The sequence below is a fragment of the Eulemur rufifrons genome, chromosome 29, assembly GCF_041146395.1.
Source record: "Eulemur rufifrons isolate Redbay chromosome 29, OSU_ERuf_1, whole genome shotgun sequence".
NCBI classification, from domain to species: Eukaryota; Metazoa; Chordata; class Mammalia; order Primates; family Lemuridae; genus Eulemur; species Eulemur rufifrons.
Genome location: NC_091011.1, coordinates 59403625 through 59421027, shown reverse-complemented (window position 1 = coordinate 59421027; position 17403 = coordinate 59403625). Strand labels below are relative to the sequence as shown.

Genomic DNA, 17403 nt, shown 5'->3' with positions numbered 1-17403 from the left:
ATTTATGTATCTAAACATATCTAAACATAGAAAAGGTACAATTAAAATACGGTATAAAAGATAAAAATGGCACACCTGTATAGGGCCTTACTATGAATGGAGCTTGCAGGACTGGAAGTTGCCCTGGGTGAGTCAGTGAGTGAGTGGTGAGTGAATGTGAAGGCCTACGACAGTTGTATAAAAACTGTGCTATATTTTTATACAACTGGCAACGCAGCAGGTTTGTTTCCACCGGCATCACCACAACACCTGAGCAACACGTTGTGCTGTGATGTCAGGACAGCTATGATGTCACTTAGGTGATAGGAATTTTTCAGTTCCATTATGATGTTATGGGACCATCATCATATATGTGGTCCATCATTGACTGAAACATCATTATGTAGCATAAGACTGTATATACAAATGTGTGTATTGCATATACCTGCATATAGCTTATAACCTTTATAATTTATCTAAGGTTATAATTTTTATATAAATTTATAAAACATAAATTTTAATATAACTTATTATATAAATTATGAAGCAACATCCCAATCTCAAATGCCTACAAAATTCACAAATAAAACATAAATGAGGTCGGGCGTGGTGGCTCACGCCTGTAATCCTAGCACTCTGGGAGGCCGAGGTGGGCGGATCGTTTGAGCTCAGGAGTTCGAGACCAGCCTGAGCAAGAGCGAGACCCCATCTCTACTAAAAATAGAAAGAAATTATATGGACAGCTAAAAATATATATAGAAAAAATTAGCCGGGCATGGTGGTGCATGCCTGTAGTCCCAGCTACTCGGGAGGCTGAGACAGAAGGATCGCTTGAGCTCAGGAGTTTGAGGTTGCTGTGAGCTAGGCTGATGCCACGGCACTCACTCTAGCCTGGGCAACAGAGTGAGACTCTGTCTCAAAAAAAAAAAAAAAAAAAACATAAATGAGTGAAGCCGTCTCAGCCTTAGTATGTGTGCATACATTGAATGAGTGGGGTAGCCTCTTTTAGTACTTCTGAAAATTCAGCCTGTGCTAAATACCAGTTAATTGTGGCAGCGTTAGCATGTGAACCTAGTGTCATCAAATCTAATAATTTTTCAAGAGAAGCTGAAAACTCAGATTTTTATGGCAAAATATACCAACTTTTAAATGTTACCAGTGAATTTTCTAAAATTTTGTTTTTAATTGTGCACACTAAAAATACCTGAAGAGTGTATTTATACTGTTGACTGCGAGTTTGCAATCTCTGGCATGAAATATACTATTACAACACAGATTAAGGTCTATCTTACATATTTTAAGACATTTACTTTCTTTTTCCGATAGAAATCTGTAGAAATGGTTCTATATCCTTAAACTGTTACAAAATATCAGTAATAACTGGAAATGTGGCATTTCCATGAAATGAGGCTATTTATTGTTTGCCAGAAAACATATTAAGCTATTTTGTAATGGTCAACTTAGTGAACTTAGAAACAGCTGTGTTTGGTGTAATGTTTGCTAGAAACTATTTTTTAAACTTTTAAAAAATTTCTACTTGGGTATCACAGTTGGTATCAAGTGAAAAACTTAAATTTATACTTAGTTATATAGTTTTCTCTTTTTCAAAAACCAAGACAAGCTTAAAAACTATGTCTTTAAATATCACAAAAACCAGATTTCTTGGAAAACTACTAATTTCTGAATATCCCACCCTTTTCTGAGGAAATTCCAGTATAATCTTGTTGTATAATTGCCACGGGTAATAGCTATTTTCTGTTACAAGTCAATTACACTATTTAAAGACATTTATAAGATGACTAACTGGTTCATGTTAGTATACAAACTAAGAGTCTGAGGATCTTACTTTAGATTTAAATGTAACACTTTATAATACTCATGTAGTTATTTAAAAAATCTATTCTTTTGCTCTCTAAAAAGTGTTGGGATTCAGATATTCAGGTATTGAATTCTGTGCTTTACTCAAGGATTTGAATCTCTTTGATACTTCAGTTTGGCCCACCAATCTACTGAAGTTATAGATCCTTGGATGTAGATCATGTTGAGTTGAGGACTCTCCCTGGATAGTAAGCTCTCAGGAGGAAATGTTTGACAAGTTTTCTATTCAAAGACTCTTAATATTCCATTCCAAATTCTATAGGTAGTGTGTAGTCCACATACTACCAACCAATCCCTAAGTCTCCCACCATCAGTATCAAGTTTAGGTTCTTTTGCCTTCACACATGCACACATATACGCACCCTCCAGGCTGCTGGTGTTGCTTCTGTGACTGGCTTCTTCATATTCCTTTGGTAATGTCCTCAATGATCATTTTGGCCCAAATCATGTGTGTACGTGGAAAGGGGAAGCCACACATTGAGATTTCCTTCAGCCATATGCTTTTAACCCTTCATGGCGCACCTCTATCCTGCTACAGACTGATAGATTCTTCACACATGTGCTGAGCACCTGCTGTGTACCATGTTTTATGTGTGCAAGGTTCTTGGGGCACTTGAATGATCCCTGCCTTCAGAGAGCTTCCCATCTGATGGGCAGACGTGGGCATGATTTCAACACAACAGGATAAGTGCTGTGATTGAGGAATATATGAAATATGGTGGCCTCATTTATTAAATACATTTGAGTACTTTAGTGTCAGGCAGTGTTCTAGATGCTCAGGATACCTCAAGTGAACAAAAGAGCCAAAGATATTCTGCCCAAAATGAAACATTTGCTGCGCACATAAAAAGACTTATATTAGAGTTCTGAAGTTTGATCTCTACTTACATGATAATAATTTTAGTGAACAAAACTGAATGGCTTCTATACACTAGCAATAAATGATCCAAAATGAAATTGAGGGGGAAATCTCAAGAATAAAATACCTGGGAATAAATTTGACAAAAGTAAATGGTTTGTTCAAATATACTGCCAGGATTTAAAGCCCCCTTATGAGTGAATTGGAAAGAATACAACTCGAACATCCCCATGTTCTGCTCCTAGGTTCCATTTTGTGGTATCAATGGGGAAGTTCAAGTTGCAACTTTGAGTTTTTGTTCTTTTTTAAAGACTACTTCTGTAATTAGTCATGAAAGGCTTCACTGTTCATCACAATCTGCCTGCCAGAAGGGGAAGTGGAGGGCACCCCGGGATGCCCCATGCTAAATACATTGTAACTGGTGAATACTGGAAAGAACACTGTGGGCAGTAGCATCTTCAAGACATGAAGGTGGGCACTAGAGGTCCCAAACTTTCTTCGTTGTGGGGAGCACCTATGTCCCCTACCTCACAGCCTAGAGCTGGGACACACTGACAGACTGAGAAGGGAGATGCTCTCAGCACATGAGAGAGGGCCTAAAAGGTGTGGGTGTCCACAGCTACTCAGCAGTAGGAAGCAGCGAGCAGCCAGGCCTGGGCATCCAGCCTGCTGTTCTTTGAGTTCACCTACATTTACAATGGCAGCCTCTTAGGGCAGGATCAGGGCCGTGGCTTTGGTTTATGTTCAACTAAGTGAGATGAACAAATGACCATCTGTGGACATCTTTAGACATTGGCAACCCTTGTGTGAGAGATGCTCTGTATCTAAAGGCCCTGGCTCTATTTCAGGTTTCACTGCCTGAACCCACTCAAGGCCCAACCCGGCCTCCACCCGACTCCTCTGGTTCCTGTTTTATGACTTTAGTCATTCTGCTGGTTTTGACTTGACTCTATTTCTTCAGTTATGTTCTGATCCTCATGTGGATGCCCTTTATAGCTTTGGCCTGTCAGGTTCTTTGTGCTTAACCATTGGCTCATCCTTTGAAGTTCTTAAAGTGGCATCTGAGTTTCAGTCTGGCCCATTATCTCCTCCTCAGGCCACAGCCACTCCAGCCTGGTGCCATCTCTCCCCAGGATCTGTTGGAGGAAGGGAGGAAATAATTTTAAACAAGGGTTAAATAATTGTTCAAGTTCCAAGCAATTGCAGTTTCACTGGGACAAATGTGAGTGTTTCAGATATACTTAGGCATGCTTTTTATTTATTTGGGCACACATGTATCTTAAACTTACTGCAACTTAACTATGAAGTCGTTACATATAGCTAAGCACCTGCATTACTCGTCCACAATGTCCACTGCATTTGCTACCTTAACTCTTGAGAGGCCCCGTTCCCCTCTTTTGGCCTCCCCCTCACATTCCTGTCGTGGGCCACCAAAGGAGGAACAAACAGCTGGAGAGGGCAGTCCCAGAGCTCTCTGCTCATCCTGTGAACCTTGCCAACCACCCAGGGGGAAAGAGAAGCTGTGGGCAAGGCAGCCAGTTTGGCATGGCACATTCTCTGTCCTTCCAGGCCTACATACAGGCCAAGTTATTTTACTCTGTCCCTCCTTTTACACTTGCCTTCTGTGACAGATAAGTTGGAATGGAAGTGAGTGAATGAACATGAATTCTTCCAACTACCTCATTAGTTTTAAGGTAAACTGAAATCAACAACGGTTTAATGAATACAGCAGGGTTCCTATCACTAAAGAGCACACAGCCTATTGGGGGAGACATTTGAACATATGCTGATAAACACTGTATGACATATGCATAGTAGATGCATCTGAAAATACAGAAGTAGTAGTAACAAAGAGGTCATTAATTCTGCCTGGAAGTGTCACTTGAAGGAGCCATAGGAAGTGACCACTGAGATGTGTTAAAGGAAGAATAAGAGTGCTCCAACTGGGTGAGAAAGAGAAGAAATTGCAGGTGGGAGAAAATAACATGCGAAGACATGGCGTGGTTTGGGAACTGTATCAGTTTTCTACTGCTGCCATAACAAATTACCACAAACTTGTGGCTTAAACCACACAAATTTACCATCTTGTAATTCCATGGGTCAGAAGTGCAACACGGGCCTCAATTGGCAAAATCAAGGTGTAGCCAGGGCCACATTGTTTTCTGGAGGTTCTAGAGGAACATCTAGTTCCTTGCCTTCTCCATCTCCTAGAAGCCACCCACATTCCTTGGCTCATGACTTTTTTCACATTCAAAGCCAGCAGCAGTGGGTCAAATCCTTCTCACAGTTCAGATCTTTCCTCCTCCCCCTCCCATTTCATCCCCCCCTAACCCAGCCAGGAAAGATTCTCTGCTTTTAAAGACTCAGATGATTAGATTGGACACACCTGATAATCCACAACGAGCTCCCCATCTCAAGGGTCCATGCTCTTAATCACATCTGCAAATTCCTTTTTGCCATGTAAAGAAAGGAACCCACAGGTTCCAGGGATTGGGAATTGTACATCTTCTTGGGGGGAGGCATTATTTTACTCATCACAGGAGCTATAGTTGGTATCACAGAACTGAAATGGTCATGGGTGATGGGGGAGAGGAAGGAGACAGATTCGGAGAGGGCAGCAGCTGCCAGACAGTGAAGATCCTTATACACCATGTTAAGGAAACTCAGCTTAATTCTGAAGGTGATGGGAGCCTTTGAAGAGCGCAAAGCCAGCTGAGAATTGTACCTGGATAGAGCGCTCTGCTGGCAGCATATAGGACAGATGCAAGGAGGACAAGACTTAAAGCCAGGGAAGTCGGCTGTTGCTGCAGTCTTGATAAGAAGTGATAAGGACTTGTGCATGCACGTTATACGGGTGGTTTATTCTATGAAAATACCTGATAATGTGTAATGAGAATCTATGGATGAAAATGTCCCATAATACCAAAACTTTGAACGAATCTCAAGCTAAAGAAAACCACACCAAGACACATAATCAAATCACTAAAAAATAGTGATAAAGAGAAAAATCTCATCATCCAGAGAAATGAGGAAGACCTTGGTCAGCTTACTAAGTTGGCGTTGTGCTGGCAGTCTGGTTACTGCGGATTGGTGAGTGCCTGGAAGGGTCAGGGGCGGAGAGGAAGAGCAGAGACTACTCTTTTGAGAAGCATGAAATGAAAAGTGAAGGAGAGAAGGAAGGGTAATAGATGGATGGGGGCATAGCATCCATGGTGGGTTTTGTTTTTTGTGTTTGTTAAATGAGAAAGATGAGCAAATTCAGAGGTTGAGGAGAAGGATAATGATAATACAATAGCTGATGCTGATTAAGCTGTTATTTTTGTACTATGATACCGTGCTAAACCCTATATGTACATAGATTCATTTAGTCTTCACTACAGTCTTATGGAATGGGGACTCTTTTTCTCTTTCACAACTGAAGAAACTGAGGCACATATTGGTTAAATATTACTTTAAGTTACGTAGTTAAAAAGTAGCTGAACTGTAATTCAAACCAAAGTCCACCTGTGATATACTCGACTACTACGTTGAGGCAGTAAAGAGAAGAAGAGATTATACAGGAGAGAGCTAGAGCTGATGACTTAATGCCCGGAAGAGGAAGGAGAGTGTGTGTTTGAGAGCACAGGTTGGCCTTCACCAGGAGGAAAGGAATACGTGGCCTAGTGTTTTCTGTGAATGAGTCAGATGTGTGAGGAAGGTAAATCTTGGTATAATAATCACAACTAAGGAGAAAAGTCAAAGGCGTGCTGAAGCAGTGTGGAGAGCTCAATTGCCCTTGGAAAAAAATTTGAAATGGCTATGTTATTTCCAGCAGTGAAAAGGAGAGGGTGAGAGGGAGATGAGAATGGTAAGGATTTATGCTTTCAAGTTTATATTACCTCCCAGAGCATGTCAACCATTTCCCAGAATGAGGCCAAACCAGTAGGTAATGTCAAAGAAGCCACAAGAACAGGGTAGGCTGATAGCCATGACCACCTTGGACAAATCCAGGTTCCCTGCACACACCCACACAGGCACCTAATCGTTTCTTTAGGCTGACCCCCCTTCCAGATAAGTTCACTTGGCAAAAGCTCTTACTGACCTATTACTTTCCTTGGAATGTTCTACAATTTCAATTTTTGAAATTTTTTCCTTATTATTACATGTCATCCATGAATCACGAATTCTTGTTAAACTTTATCTCTAGAGTAAATGTTTCCTTCCAGTCACAATGACCAACAAGGCAATTCAGTAACACAAGCGCCTATTGTGAAGTACTATGTGTGAACCTATGACATTTTATCTAACCTTTCGTTGTGTATACTCTTTGACAATTTAAGATTGACCTTTATGCGATCTATATTCCTTAGAATCTGCATTTTTAAAACATGACAAACTTGGTTTCTGCATTTTTAAAACATGACAAACTTGGTTTCTGTTTGTATTATGCAATGTGAAAATGCAACCATTTTTTTCCATGTCTGATACTGCTTATGAGTGATGCTTTTTCATCAACTAGAACTGAGTCTGAAGTTTCTAAACAGGGATAGACCTGCTTAAAGAGGTCGTTTACAATTCACAGAAAAATCACTTTTTGATAAATGTTAACATCCAATTTATTATTTTTTATTTTTAAGGAGGCTAAAATCTATTCTCTATAGTTTGTTTGGTCTTTTTCTTTTTAAAAAAGATTTATTTTAGTAGAGGAGACCAAAATAACAAAGTTTATCAACTGTCCTTCTGAACATCTGTGACTTTAGCTTCTCCAACTAATGTAGAAACTGCAAAGATATATCAGGTGTTTTGCCCTGTCAGCTTTCTTCACGGGTTCCTAAGGCACCAAAGGCCAGTGGAGTGATGAAGACAGTAAACAGGAAAGGAAACCTCTCCAGTCTTCCTGCTGCTTCTATGTTTCAACCTGCCAGCATACATCCTTGGCCCACCCGCCATTAGGCTTCACACCATTGCTGGCAAAGATAGGACTCAACTTAGAGAAAACACAGCTGAGCATTCACTAAGTCAAAACTAGAATCTGGCTATGTTACCACTAGGATCTGAGCATGGAATCCTCTAGTCCAAAATTCTGCTCTGACTCCTTGTTTACAGCAATAGTCTGCAAGCATATTTTTAATAGTCTTTTATTATTAAAAGCAGTACATGTGCATTGCAAAAAATTAGGAAATACAAGCAAGCAAAAACAAAAACAGCAACACATTCTTACCACCCAGAGCACATCATTTTTACATATTAGTTCTTATCCTTCTGGATCTCAGTATATTCACACACTCACATATAAAATAAGATCATATTCTACATACAGTTTTTGCTTTCTGGTGTAACAAGATATCTCAGCTTCATTTTGTATCTTCTCTACACTGGACCTGAAATCGGCCATTTCTCTGACACTTGCTAGTGTCTTTTAGTGGAAATGCTGTTAAAGACCACAATGTGGGTGTTGGGAGAGCTCATTGTTGCTGAGAGGGCATTGTTTCTAGACCATTTTAATGGACAAAGCTAGGAAATTTTTTAAATCATGAGTTTTTATATTCATATTTACAATTCAGTTTTAACTTTATAGTGTTACTTATTTCTTTAACACTGAAAATCTTGATTTCTAATATAATTTACATTTAAGAATTTAAGTTTTATTGAGTTTTAATTTGCATACCATAAAACTCTTTTGAAGTGTTTTCAATGGTCTTTGGTATATATACAGAATTGTATAATCATCACGTTCTAATTTTAGAATAATCCCACTATACCAAAGAAACCTTGTGCCCATTAATAGTCACTCCCCTCCAACTGCCATATCTGTCGGCAGCCACTAAATACACTTTCTATCTCTGTAGATTTGCCTACTCTGGATATTTCATATAAATGGAATAACACATTATGTGGCCTTTTGTGTCTGGTCTCTGTCACTTAGCATGTAGATTTCAAGGTTCATCCATGTTGTAGCAGGTATCAAGACTCCAGTCCTTTTTATGGCTGAACAATATTCTATGATATGAATATATTTTCATATATACATTCTATGATATGTACATTTTGTCTATTCATCCATTGACAGACATGTTGATTCTTTTTTGCCTATTTTAAATGAAGCTGCTATAATCATTTGTGTCCAAGTTTTTGGATGAGCATATGTTTTCAATTTGCTTGGGTACATGCTTTGTTTTTTATGTGGATTTGAGTTATTGTCTGATGTCACTTCCTTTCAGCCTGAAGAATTTGTTTTAGTATTTCTTATTAGGGAGATCTTCCAGAAATGATTCTATTTTGGCTTATCTTGGGAATGTCTTTATTTCCCTTTCATTTTTGAAAGATACTTTTAATAGAGACAAGATTCTTGATTGACAGCTAGGGTTTTTTTTCTTTCATTCCGTAGCTTTCTGTCCTCCATTATTTTAAATGAGAAATCAATTGTTACTCTTATTATGATTCCTTTGTACATAATGAGCTGGCTTTTTGGGTTTTTTTCATTGCTGTTTTCAAGATCTTATCTTTATCTTTGGCTTTCAGCAGTTTGACCATGATGTGTCTGGGTGTGAATATCTTTTTGTTTATCTTACTTGGAATTCATTGAGTTCTTGGATGTGTAGATTAGTGTTTTGTTATCGTATTTGGAAAGTTTTTATTCAAATATTTTTTGTTCCTTTTCTCTCTGGTTCTCCCATTCCATGTAAGCTGATGGACTTAAAAGTGTCTCTTATTTCTTTGAAGATCTGTTCATGTGTCTTCATGCTTTTTTTCTCTGTTCTTCAAATTATATACAGTAGTGCCCACTTGTCCACAATTTGCTTTCTGCAGTTTCAGTTATTCACAGTCAGCCATGGTCTGAAAATATTAAATGGAAAATTCCAGAAATAAACAATTCATAACTTTTCAATTTTGTGCCATTCTGAGTAGCACAGTGAAATCTTGCGCTGTCCTGCTCTATCCGGCCTGGGACATGAATCATCCCTTGGTCCAGCACATCCATGCTGTGGACACTAGCAGCCATCGTAGTTATCAGATCAGCTGTCATGGTATCACAGTGCTTGTGGTCAAGTAACCTTTATTTTACTTAATAATGGCCTCAAAGCACAAGGCAATTAGGATGTGCCAAAGAGAAACCGTAACGTGCTTTCTTTAAGTGAAGAGGTGAAAGTTCTTGACTTAAAAAGGAAAGAAAAAGAATCATGTGCTGAGGTTGCTAAGATCTGTGGTATGAACAAATCTTCTACCTGTGAAGTTGTGAAGAAAGAAAAAGTACTTTGCGCATAGCATATTTAGGGTTTGGTGCTGTCTGCAGTTTCAGTCACCACTGGGGGTCTTAGAGCATCTGCCGCAAGGATAAGTGAGAACTACTGTAATCTCTACTGTCTTCAAGTTCACTGATTCTTCTGCTTGCTCAAATCTACTGTTGAACTCCTCTAGTGAATTTTTCAATTATTACAATTTTCTACTTAGGAATTTCAATTTGGCTCCTTAAAAATTTCTCCTTTATTGATATTTTCTATTTGATGAATTTTCACCATATTCTCCTTTAGTTCTTTAAACATGGTTTCCTTTCATTCTGCAAACATATTTATAATAGCTGCTCTGACGTCTTTGTTAAGCCTGACATCTGCACTCTCCCCAAGGCAGTTTCTGCCTCTATTTTTTCTCTGTGTTTAAAAAAGAGAAAAAAAACCACAAAGGATCACACTGTGTAGCGGTCACACTTTCTTGTTTCTTTGCTTGTCTCATAATTTTTTGTTGAAAACTGGACATTTTAGAAAACATATCGTAGCAACTCTGGATTCTGATCCTCCCAGGCTGCTTGTTGCTGTAACTTTGGTATTTTTACTGTTCTTATGTTTATTTGTTTAGTGACTTGGCTGGACTAATTCTGTGAAGTGCATTTCCCCACAATGTGTGCACAGCCTCTGATGTTCCTGCTTTGATATTTTTTCCTTGTTTTTATTTTTAAGCTTGACTTCCTGGGGGTTGCCCCTGGGTCAGCCACTGATTGGTTGAGGTTGTGCCTAAGCCCTCTGAGCCAGGAAGGTTTTCATCCTTTCCATTGGCTGTGTGTGGCTTGGGGACCACTTTCAAAGTTCAGGGAGTTTACAGTGCCAGTCAGGCACTGATAGCTTGGAAAGACCTTGTCTGGTTGTTCTTGGGTGGTCACAACCTTGGGCTTTTCCACGGCCTCCTAGACCACCAGTATCAAGTGTGACTTTGACTCTCTCTCACCCCAGTTTCTCTGTTAAACTTCTGCTCTGCCTCTCCTGATGTCACAAAGCTAGCAGCCTTCTCTGTTAGCCCTTGTGATAGCTATTATTTTTGACTAGGCTCTTGGACATGGATATTCTACGCTCTGTTCCAAATAAAGTCAAGCAGAGCTGCAGGTCCTCACAGCTTGCTCAGTCCCCACCCTGGTCAGAGCCTCCCTGTTACTGAGCAGGAGCTGGGGCTATGGGAAACTTTGATCTTTCCTGTGTGCCCTGCCCAGAGACTCCCTGTAGAGCAGGACACTGGGGAGGGGGGACGGGCACTGCTGAGCAGCTGCAGCCACCCCTGGGACGGGAGGGGGACAAGTGCTGCAGCAGCTGTCCCACCCACCTGGAATGGATCTTCAGCAACAGGAAAGCAGAGGAGACAGGCACTTACTTCACTGTCTGCCAGGCCTGCCCAGAATATGGAGCCCGGGGGTGATGGATGCGGCTCATGGTTCAAATGCCACACTTTCCATTGTTCTTACTGAGTTTCAGTAGATTTTGTGGAATAAATGCTTCTCAAGTTTTTGCATGCCCTTAGGTCAATTCCCAGAGACTTTAAATGGTTGTCTTAGGTTATTTTCACCAGTTTAATCAATGTTTCTTTGAGAGAGAGAATTCCTCAAGCTCTTCACCCCACCATTCTGGCAGTCCCACCTCCAGGAGGGGTCTATAATTTATAATCGTACTTAATTGCTTTAACTTACAATATAAAAGAAATAATTACAAAAAAACAAATCCAATTATTTACTAACAATAGAACTACAGAGTATAGTTTCAGTATTCTGTAAATTCTTTTTGTCTATCTCCTCAAACTTTGAGCTACCTTAGGGCAAGGCCCATGTTATGTTCGTTTCTGTTTCTGTTATACAGGGAACAGTAGACGGGGTGGCGGGGTGGGGGGTGGGTAATGGTCTTTTCAGCTTAAGCACAAAACTAAATACCATATGTGTTTTTGAATAAATGAGCCCACAATTTCCTTACCTAGTGGTTCACCTCCAGAAGCCGGCTGGTGGCTAGTTACAAGGCCAGCCCCGACTTGGCCTTCATCGTACACACATACATATACAAATACATGCTTATACACTGACCTTTTCATAGCATTTTCCCAGCAACTTTTTTCCTTTAAGAGTATCTATATGTAAAGTTTTTTTTTTTTTTATATTATTGGATTTTAAAGGCACCAGGCCTATGGCCTACACCCTTTCAGAAACCAATGAAAATGTTTGAGACCCAAAATAAGCTTAAAAATACAGAGAGAAAACAGCAGAACCAAAATAAATGTGTTTAAATATCTATAAAATGTAACATAACTCAACTTACTACCAGCAATTCAACAGTTAAAAAGTTACATGTATAGCAGAGCTCGGTGGCTCACGCCTGTAATCCTAGCACTTTGGGAGGCCAAGGTGGGAGGATCGCTTGAGACCCGGAGTTTCAGACCAGCCTGAGCAAGAGCAAGACCCCAACATTAAAAAAATAGAAAAATTAGCCAGGCATGGTGGCACATACCTGTGGTCCCAGCTACCTGGGAGGCTGAGGCAGGAGGTTTCTCGTGCCCAGAAGTTTGAGGTTACAGTGAGCTATGATGAAGCCACTGTACTCTAACCTAGGAGACAGAGCAAGACCCTGTCTCAAAAAAAAAAATAAATAAATAAATAAATTATGTTTAAGATGATGTACGAATCATCTTAAGATATTTGATATAGTGGGAGGTGGAGCCTCCTCAAAGGTCTTAAAGATCCTGCGCACTATATTTCACCCACAGATAAAAAAATGAATGTTGTTGGGATTGGAACCCAGGCCTCACACTAGCTAATATGGCCCTCACTAAAGATCCCCAACACTTTCAAAAGAAGAAACAGTTTCACGGTGCATTTAACTGTCCAGTGTTTTTCTGTCCAGATTTGGGTAGACCATGAAACCTCACTGTGTAAATTCAGACTTATGCATTTTGACAGTTACATGTATTCATTTGCCAATGAATATAAGTTTACAAAGACCAGTGCCTGGGATTCTACACTGTCTGAGGATACAGTAAAGAACAAGATAACCCAGGCCCTTCCTCATGGGCCTTACATAGCTGGGGAAGTAAAAAAGAATTTTTTTAATCACATAAATAAATTTATAATTGTGGATTCTAACGTTATGTGTTAAGTACAGAGTTCTTTGTGGGGGTCAGTGTATCGGGCATCTCCCTTAGATCGGGGCGTCAGAGAGGGTCTTAGGAACTGATATTTAAGCTGAGGTGTGAAGAAGGAGTTGGAGTAGAATGGGAGAAAAGTGAGGAAGGGCTAATGCAGAGGCCTTGGAGAAGAAAAGAGATTTATGTCGTTACGGAAATCGAAGTAGCCAGTGTGGCAGAAGCACTACGAGCTTGAAGAGGGTGTTGTGCGAGGGTCGCAGGGTCATGCACGACCTCAGGGGTGTGAATACCAAGGGTCTGGAATTTTATTTCACTTGAAGGGTTTTGAGCACCTAGCAGAACATGACTTTGCCTAATTTTTAAAAAGATCTCCCTGGACAGCAGATGGGCCGGGGCCCTGAGTGGAAACAGGGGCAGGGCAGTCGGGAGGTTTTGTAGTGGCCCAACTGACAGATGATGTGACTTGGACACTGGGATCGGGGAAGGGGGGAGAAAGTAGATGGATTCAAGAAATATTTTGGAGGTAGAAACAACAGGGTGGTGAAAATGACAAATCTTCTCTTTGGTCCTATTTTTCGATACAGTGTCATTAGCAGTTTAGTTAAAGTCAAAGCTAATACAAATGGTCATTGCATTATGGTTTTAATAAGGTAGAACTTTAGTGTTTAACATTGTGTTATGTCTATTAACTAATTATCACCTAATTCAGAGAGTAAATCAAAAGTTCTTTTATCAGAAATGAAAAAGGAACAAATAATGCTTCTTCATGTACTGCGTAGACTTCTCATGCTTCTTTGACAGTGGCGGCAGAGGCACCGTGGTACTGGCGAGTGAACACGGGTTTTCGGAGCGGGACCACTTGCATTTAAATTCTGACTCTGCCTTTAACTAGCTGTACAACACTGAGCAAATCACTGAACTTTTCTAAGCTTTAGCTTCAAATGGAGATGATAATCTCTACTTCACAAAACATTTTTGAAAAGAAAATAACTGATGAGGCCGGGCGCGGTGGCTCATGCCTGTAATCCTAGCACTCTGGGAGGCCGAGGCGGGTGGATCGCGCAAGGTCAGGAGTTCGAGACCAGCCTGAGCAAGAGCGAGACCCCGTCTCTACTAAAAATAGAAAGAAATTATATGGACAACTAAAATATATATAGAAAAAAAAAATTAGCCGGGCATGGTGGCGCGTGCCTGTAGTCCCAGCTGCTCGGGAGGCTGAGGCAGTAGGATTGCTTGAGCCCAGGAGTTTGAGGTTGCTGTGAGCTAGGAGGACGCCATGGCACTCACTCTAGCCGGGGCAACAAAGTGAGACTGTGTCTCAAAAAAAAAAAAAAAAAAGAAAAGAAAATAACTGATGAGCAACACTTACCCATAATAGGCGTTCAATAATTATTCATTTTCTCAACTTACAAATAGCCATCCTAGTAACCTACACTATTCAGACTATTTGCTAAACCTCGAAATAGAGGTCTTTTAGAATTAGAAGAATTTAACTCAATTTCCTCAATTTCCAGATGAAGAAATCACAGCCTAGGGAAGTGAAAAGACTTGCCTAAGAATACAGAACTTACTGAGGGCAGAATAGAACTAGAGCTCTTTCCTCCAAACACCCAGCCTCTTTCCAATGTCCCACACTACCTCATGTGTATCCTCTCTAATGTTTAACTGGAAGATTTCGTAAGATATTCATATATCCTTTGTATGTCCTGCTTAAGTCTGAAGAGGGTGATGATTAATAGTGACCTTATGTTCTCTTTGCTAGTTACATGCTACGGGAAAACTTCCTGGAACCAGAATGGCGGAGTTAAAAGCCAAGTATACCTTGCTGCATGACACCGTGGTGAGGTATGCTATTTATCAATATGGAGATATGTTTTGTCATTCTTAAATTTCTTGCTTGTGATAAGACCTGTCAATATTTGCATTCCCCCAAAAGCAGACCCTGAGGCAAGGATTTGAGTTCAAGTGGTTTGAGAAGTGACATAAGAAAGTATCATGAGAGGCCGGGCACCGTGGCTCACGCCTGTAATCCTAGCACTTGGGAGGCCGAGGTGGGTGGATCGTTTGAGCTCAGGAGTTCGAGACCAGCCTGAGCAAGAGCGAGACCCCGTCTCTACTAAAAATAGAAATAAATTATCTGGCCAACTAAAAATATATAGAAAAAAATTAGCCGGGCATGGTGGCACGTGCCTGTAATCCTGGCTACTCGGGAGGCTGAGGCAGGAGGATTGCTTGAGCCCAGAAGTTTGAGCTTGCTGTGAGCTAGGAGGACGCCACAGCACTCTAGCCAGGGCAACAGAGTGGCATTCTGTCTCAAAAAAAAAAAAAAAAAAAAAAAAGTAGGTATCATGAGAAAGAGCGGAAGTGAGATAGGGATGGCAGGAATCCAGAGGGGGACGTGTTAATCTTCAGGGTGACACTGCAGACAACTGGGGCTCAGCCTCGCGGAGGACCCTCTGAATGTCTGTGTACAACACACATCAGAAGTCTCTCACTGCAGGGTAAGGAAACTGGGGTATTTGTCCACCAGTTTCCACCCCTCATTGATTAAGATTTGCTCCTAGGGAGAACTCAGTGATTTTGAGGCTTGAAATGGAAAGTCTAGAGTAATTTTTTTCAATACTCTTCACACTGTGCTTAGCTGGGAGAAAACTCCATGCAGATCTTAGGACATCCCTCCAAGCCTCTTTGTAGATTCAAGGAACACTGCAGCATTTCTCACCCTCTGGACAGCTCTTATCTAGAGCCCAGTGGAACTTTACAGGGCTTGACTTTCTCCTCCCCCGGCCCACACCTCAGCTCCCTGGGCCCCAGTGACGAATAGCAGTGCAGGACCCAGGCTATGGCGTTATTTCTTCCTGCTTCCAGGTTGTGTTGCAGAACAGTCACTTCCTTCTACTACCCACATTTTACCTCTCTTGACCCCTTAGTTCCCTCTCTTGCCATTACAAACACCCACTATTCTCTCCCTCTCCCACTGCCCAGTGGATGGGAAAGGCATGATGAAGTGGACCCTCCACTCAGTTTCTAGAGCTGCACGTGGGGAGATAGAGGCTGGAAATATTGAACTGAAACTGAATGAGTTTTCCTTAGAAACCATGGTAGAAGAGCTTTCAAATTCCCCTTTGTTGACACTATATTTCAAGTATTATACATTTGGTTAAATTGCCATTTGTATTCTGGCTGTAACCTTAACCACTTCGTCCTTCTCTTTCTGTGGGAAAACAGGCACTGTGGCCTGGACCAACACCTTAGAATTCCAATAGTTGCAGACTGACATATCAAGGAGATCAGATAACTTCAGATTTACAAAGTATATTAACATTCAAGGAAGTTGAATTGTAATAGAATAACTTCAGCTTTCATTAATGGAAATGATTTGTGGTGTCATTGTAGCCGTTGTTGCTATTTGGTACCTAACACAGTGCCTGGAACATGTTATGTCCCAGTAAATGTTTTGCTGGATGCTGTATAGTAAATGGCATTGCAAGCCTGGGAAAATGGGTGGAACTGGCAATTTCATTTGAAATTGCCAAGTCATTGGGCATCTCCAAAGATTTCTCTTGGTGAGGAAACTGGGTGGGGGGCTTACACCAAAATTAGAGTGCTGGCTTTAAAACAGGAAATGGCAAGGGCTTGCTTCTGAATAGGAGAGGTAGCTAATATGAGGGTTTCTGGGAAAGAAGAATCATGTCTACTGGTAGGGCTGGGGCATAGGTCAGTTCTAGAAGATACTGGGTATTCCGCCAAGTCCAATTTCTACATCCTCTGCCAGATGCTTAGCTTCTTTCCCTAGATAGGGCCAAAGCCATAGCATACAATTGCGGTTGTAAGAATCCCCTTCTGCTGTGACATTCAAGTCCAGCTCTAGCCAGGCATCCAAGTTAGGATCAAAAATCTATAAATTGATTTATGTCTATTATTTCATAGGGGAATTTTTCTTCCTAGTTTCTTAGTAAAGTGCAATTGAGAAAATGTATGTCTTTTCTTAGTTCACTAAGGGAGAAAAGATTTTCCTACAATCATGTCAGAAGAATTTAGGAAAGCCAGGGTTGCTGGGGAAGTTCCCCTGTCATTTACTCCCTCCTACAAAGTCATGATCATTCTTCAAAGTCAAGTGCAAATATCACATTCTCATTGAATGTAATCCTTTCTTTGTCATCTCCAAGTGTCTTGATCTAGACAGCAGTGGTACTACATGTCACCTGGTCTTTCAGCCACCTATTTATGTCTCTTCTTCTCTGCTAGATTGCACACTTCTTGAGGCCAGGAACTGAGCCTTATTTACCTCTAGCACCTAGCAGAGTACAGGGACATGC

The 17403-nt window shown here is 40.7% G+C and overlaps 1 protein-coding gene across 1 annotated transcript in view; it reads left to right on the top strand.

The window, feature by feature from the left end:
- CCDC146 (coiled-coil domain containing 146) overlaps positions 1-17403 on the top strand; it is a 149119-nt gene that overhangs the window by 68301 nt on the left and 63415 nt on the right. Inside the window, exon 3 of the mRNA XM_069461335.1 lies at positions 14847-14929. Coding sequence (XP_069317436.1) covers positions 14847-14929 — 83 coding nt within the window. The remainder of the gene's footprint in view (positions 1-14846; positions 14930-17403) is intronic.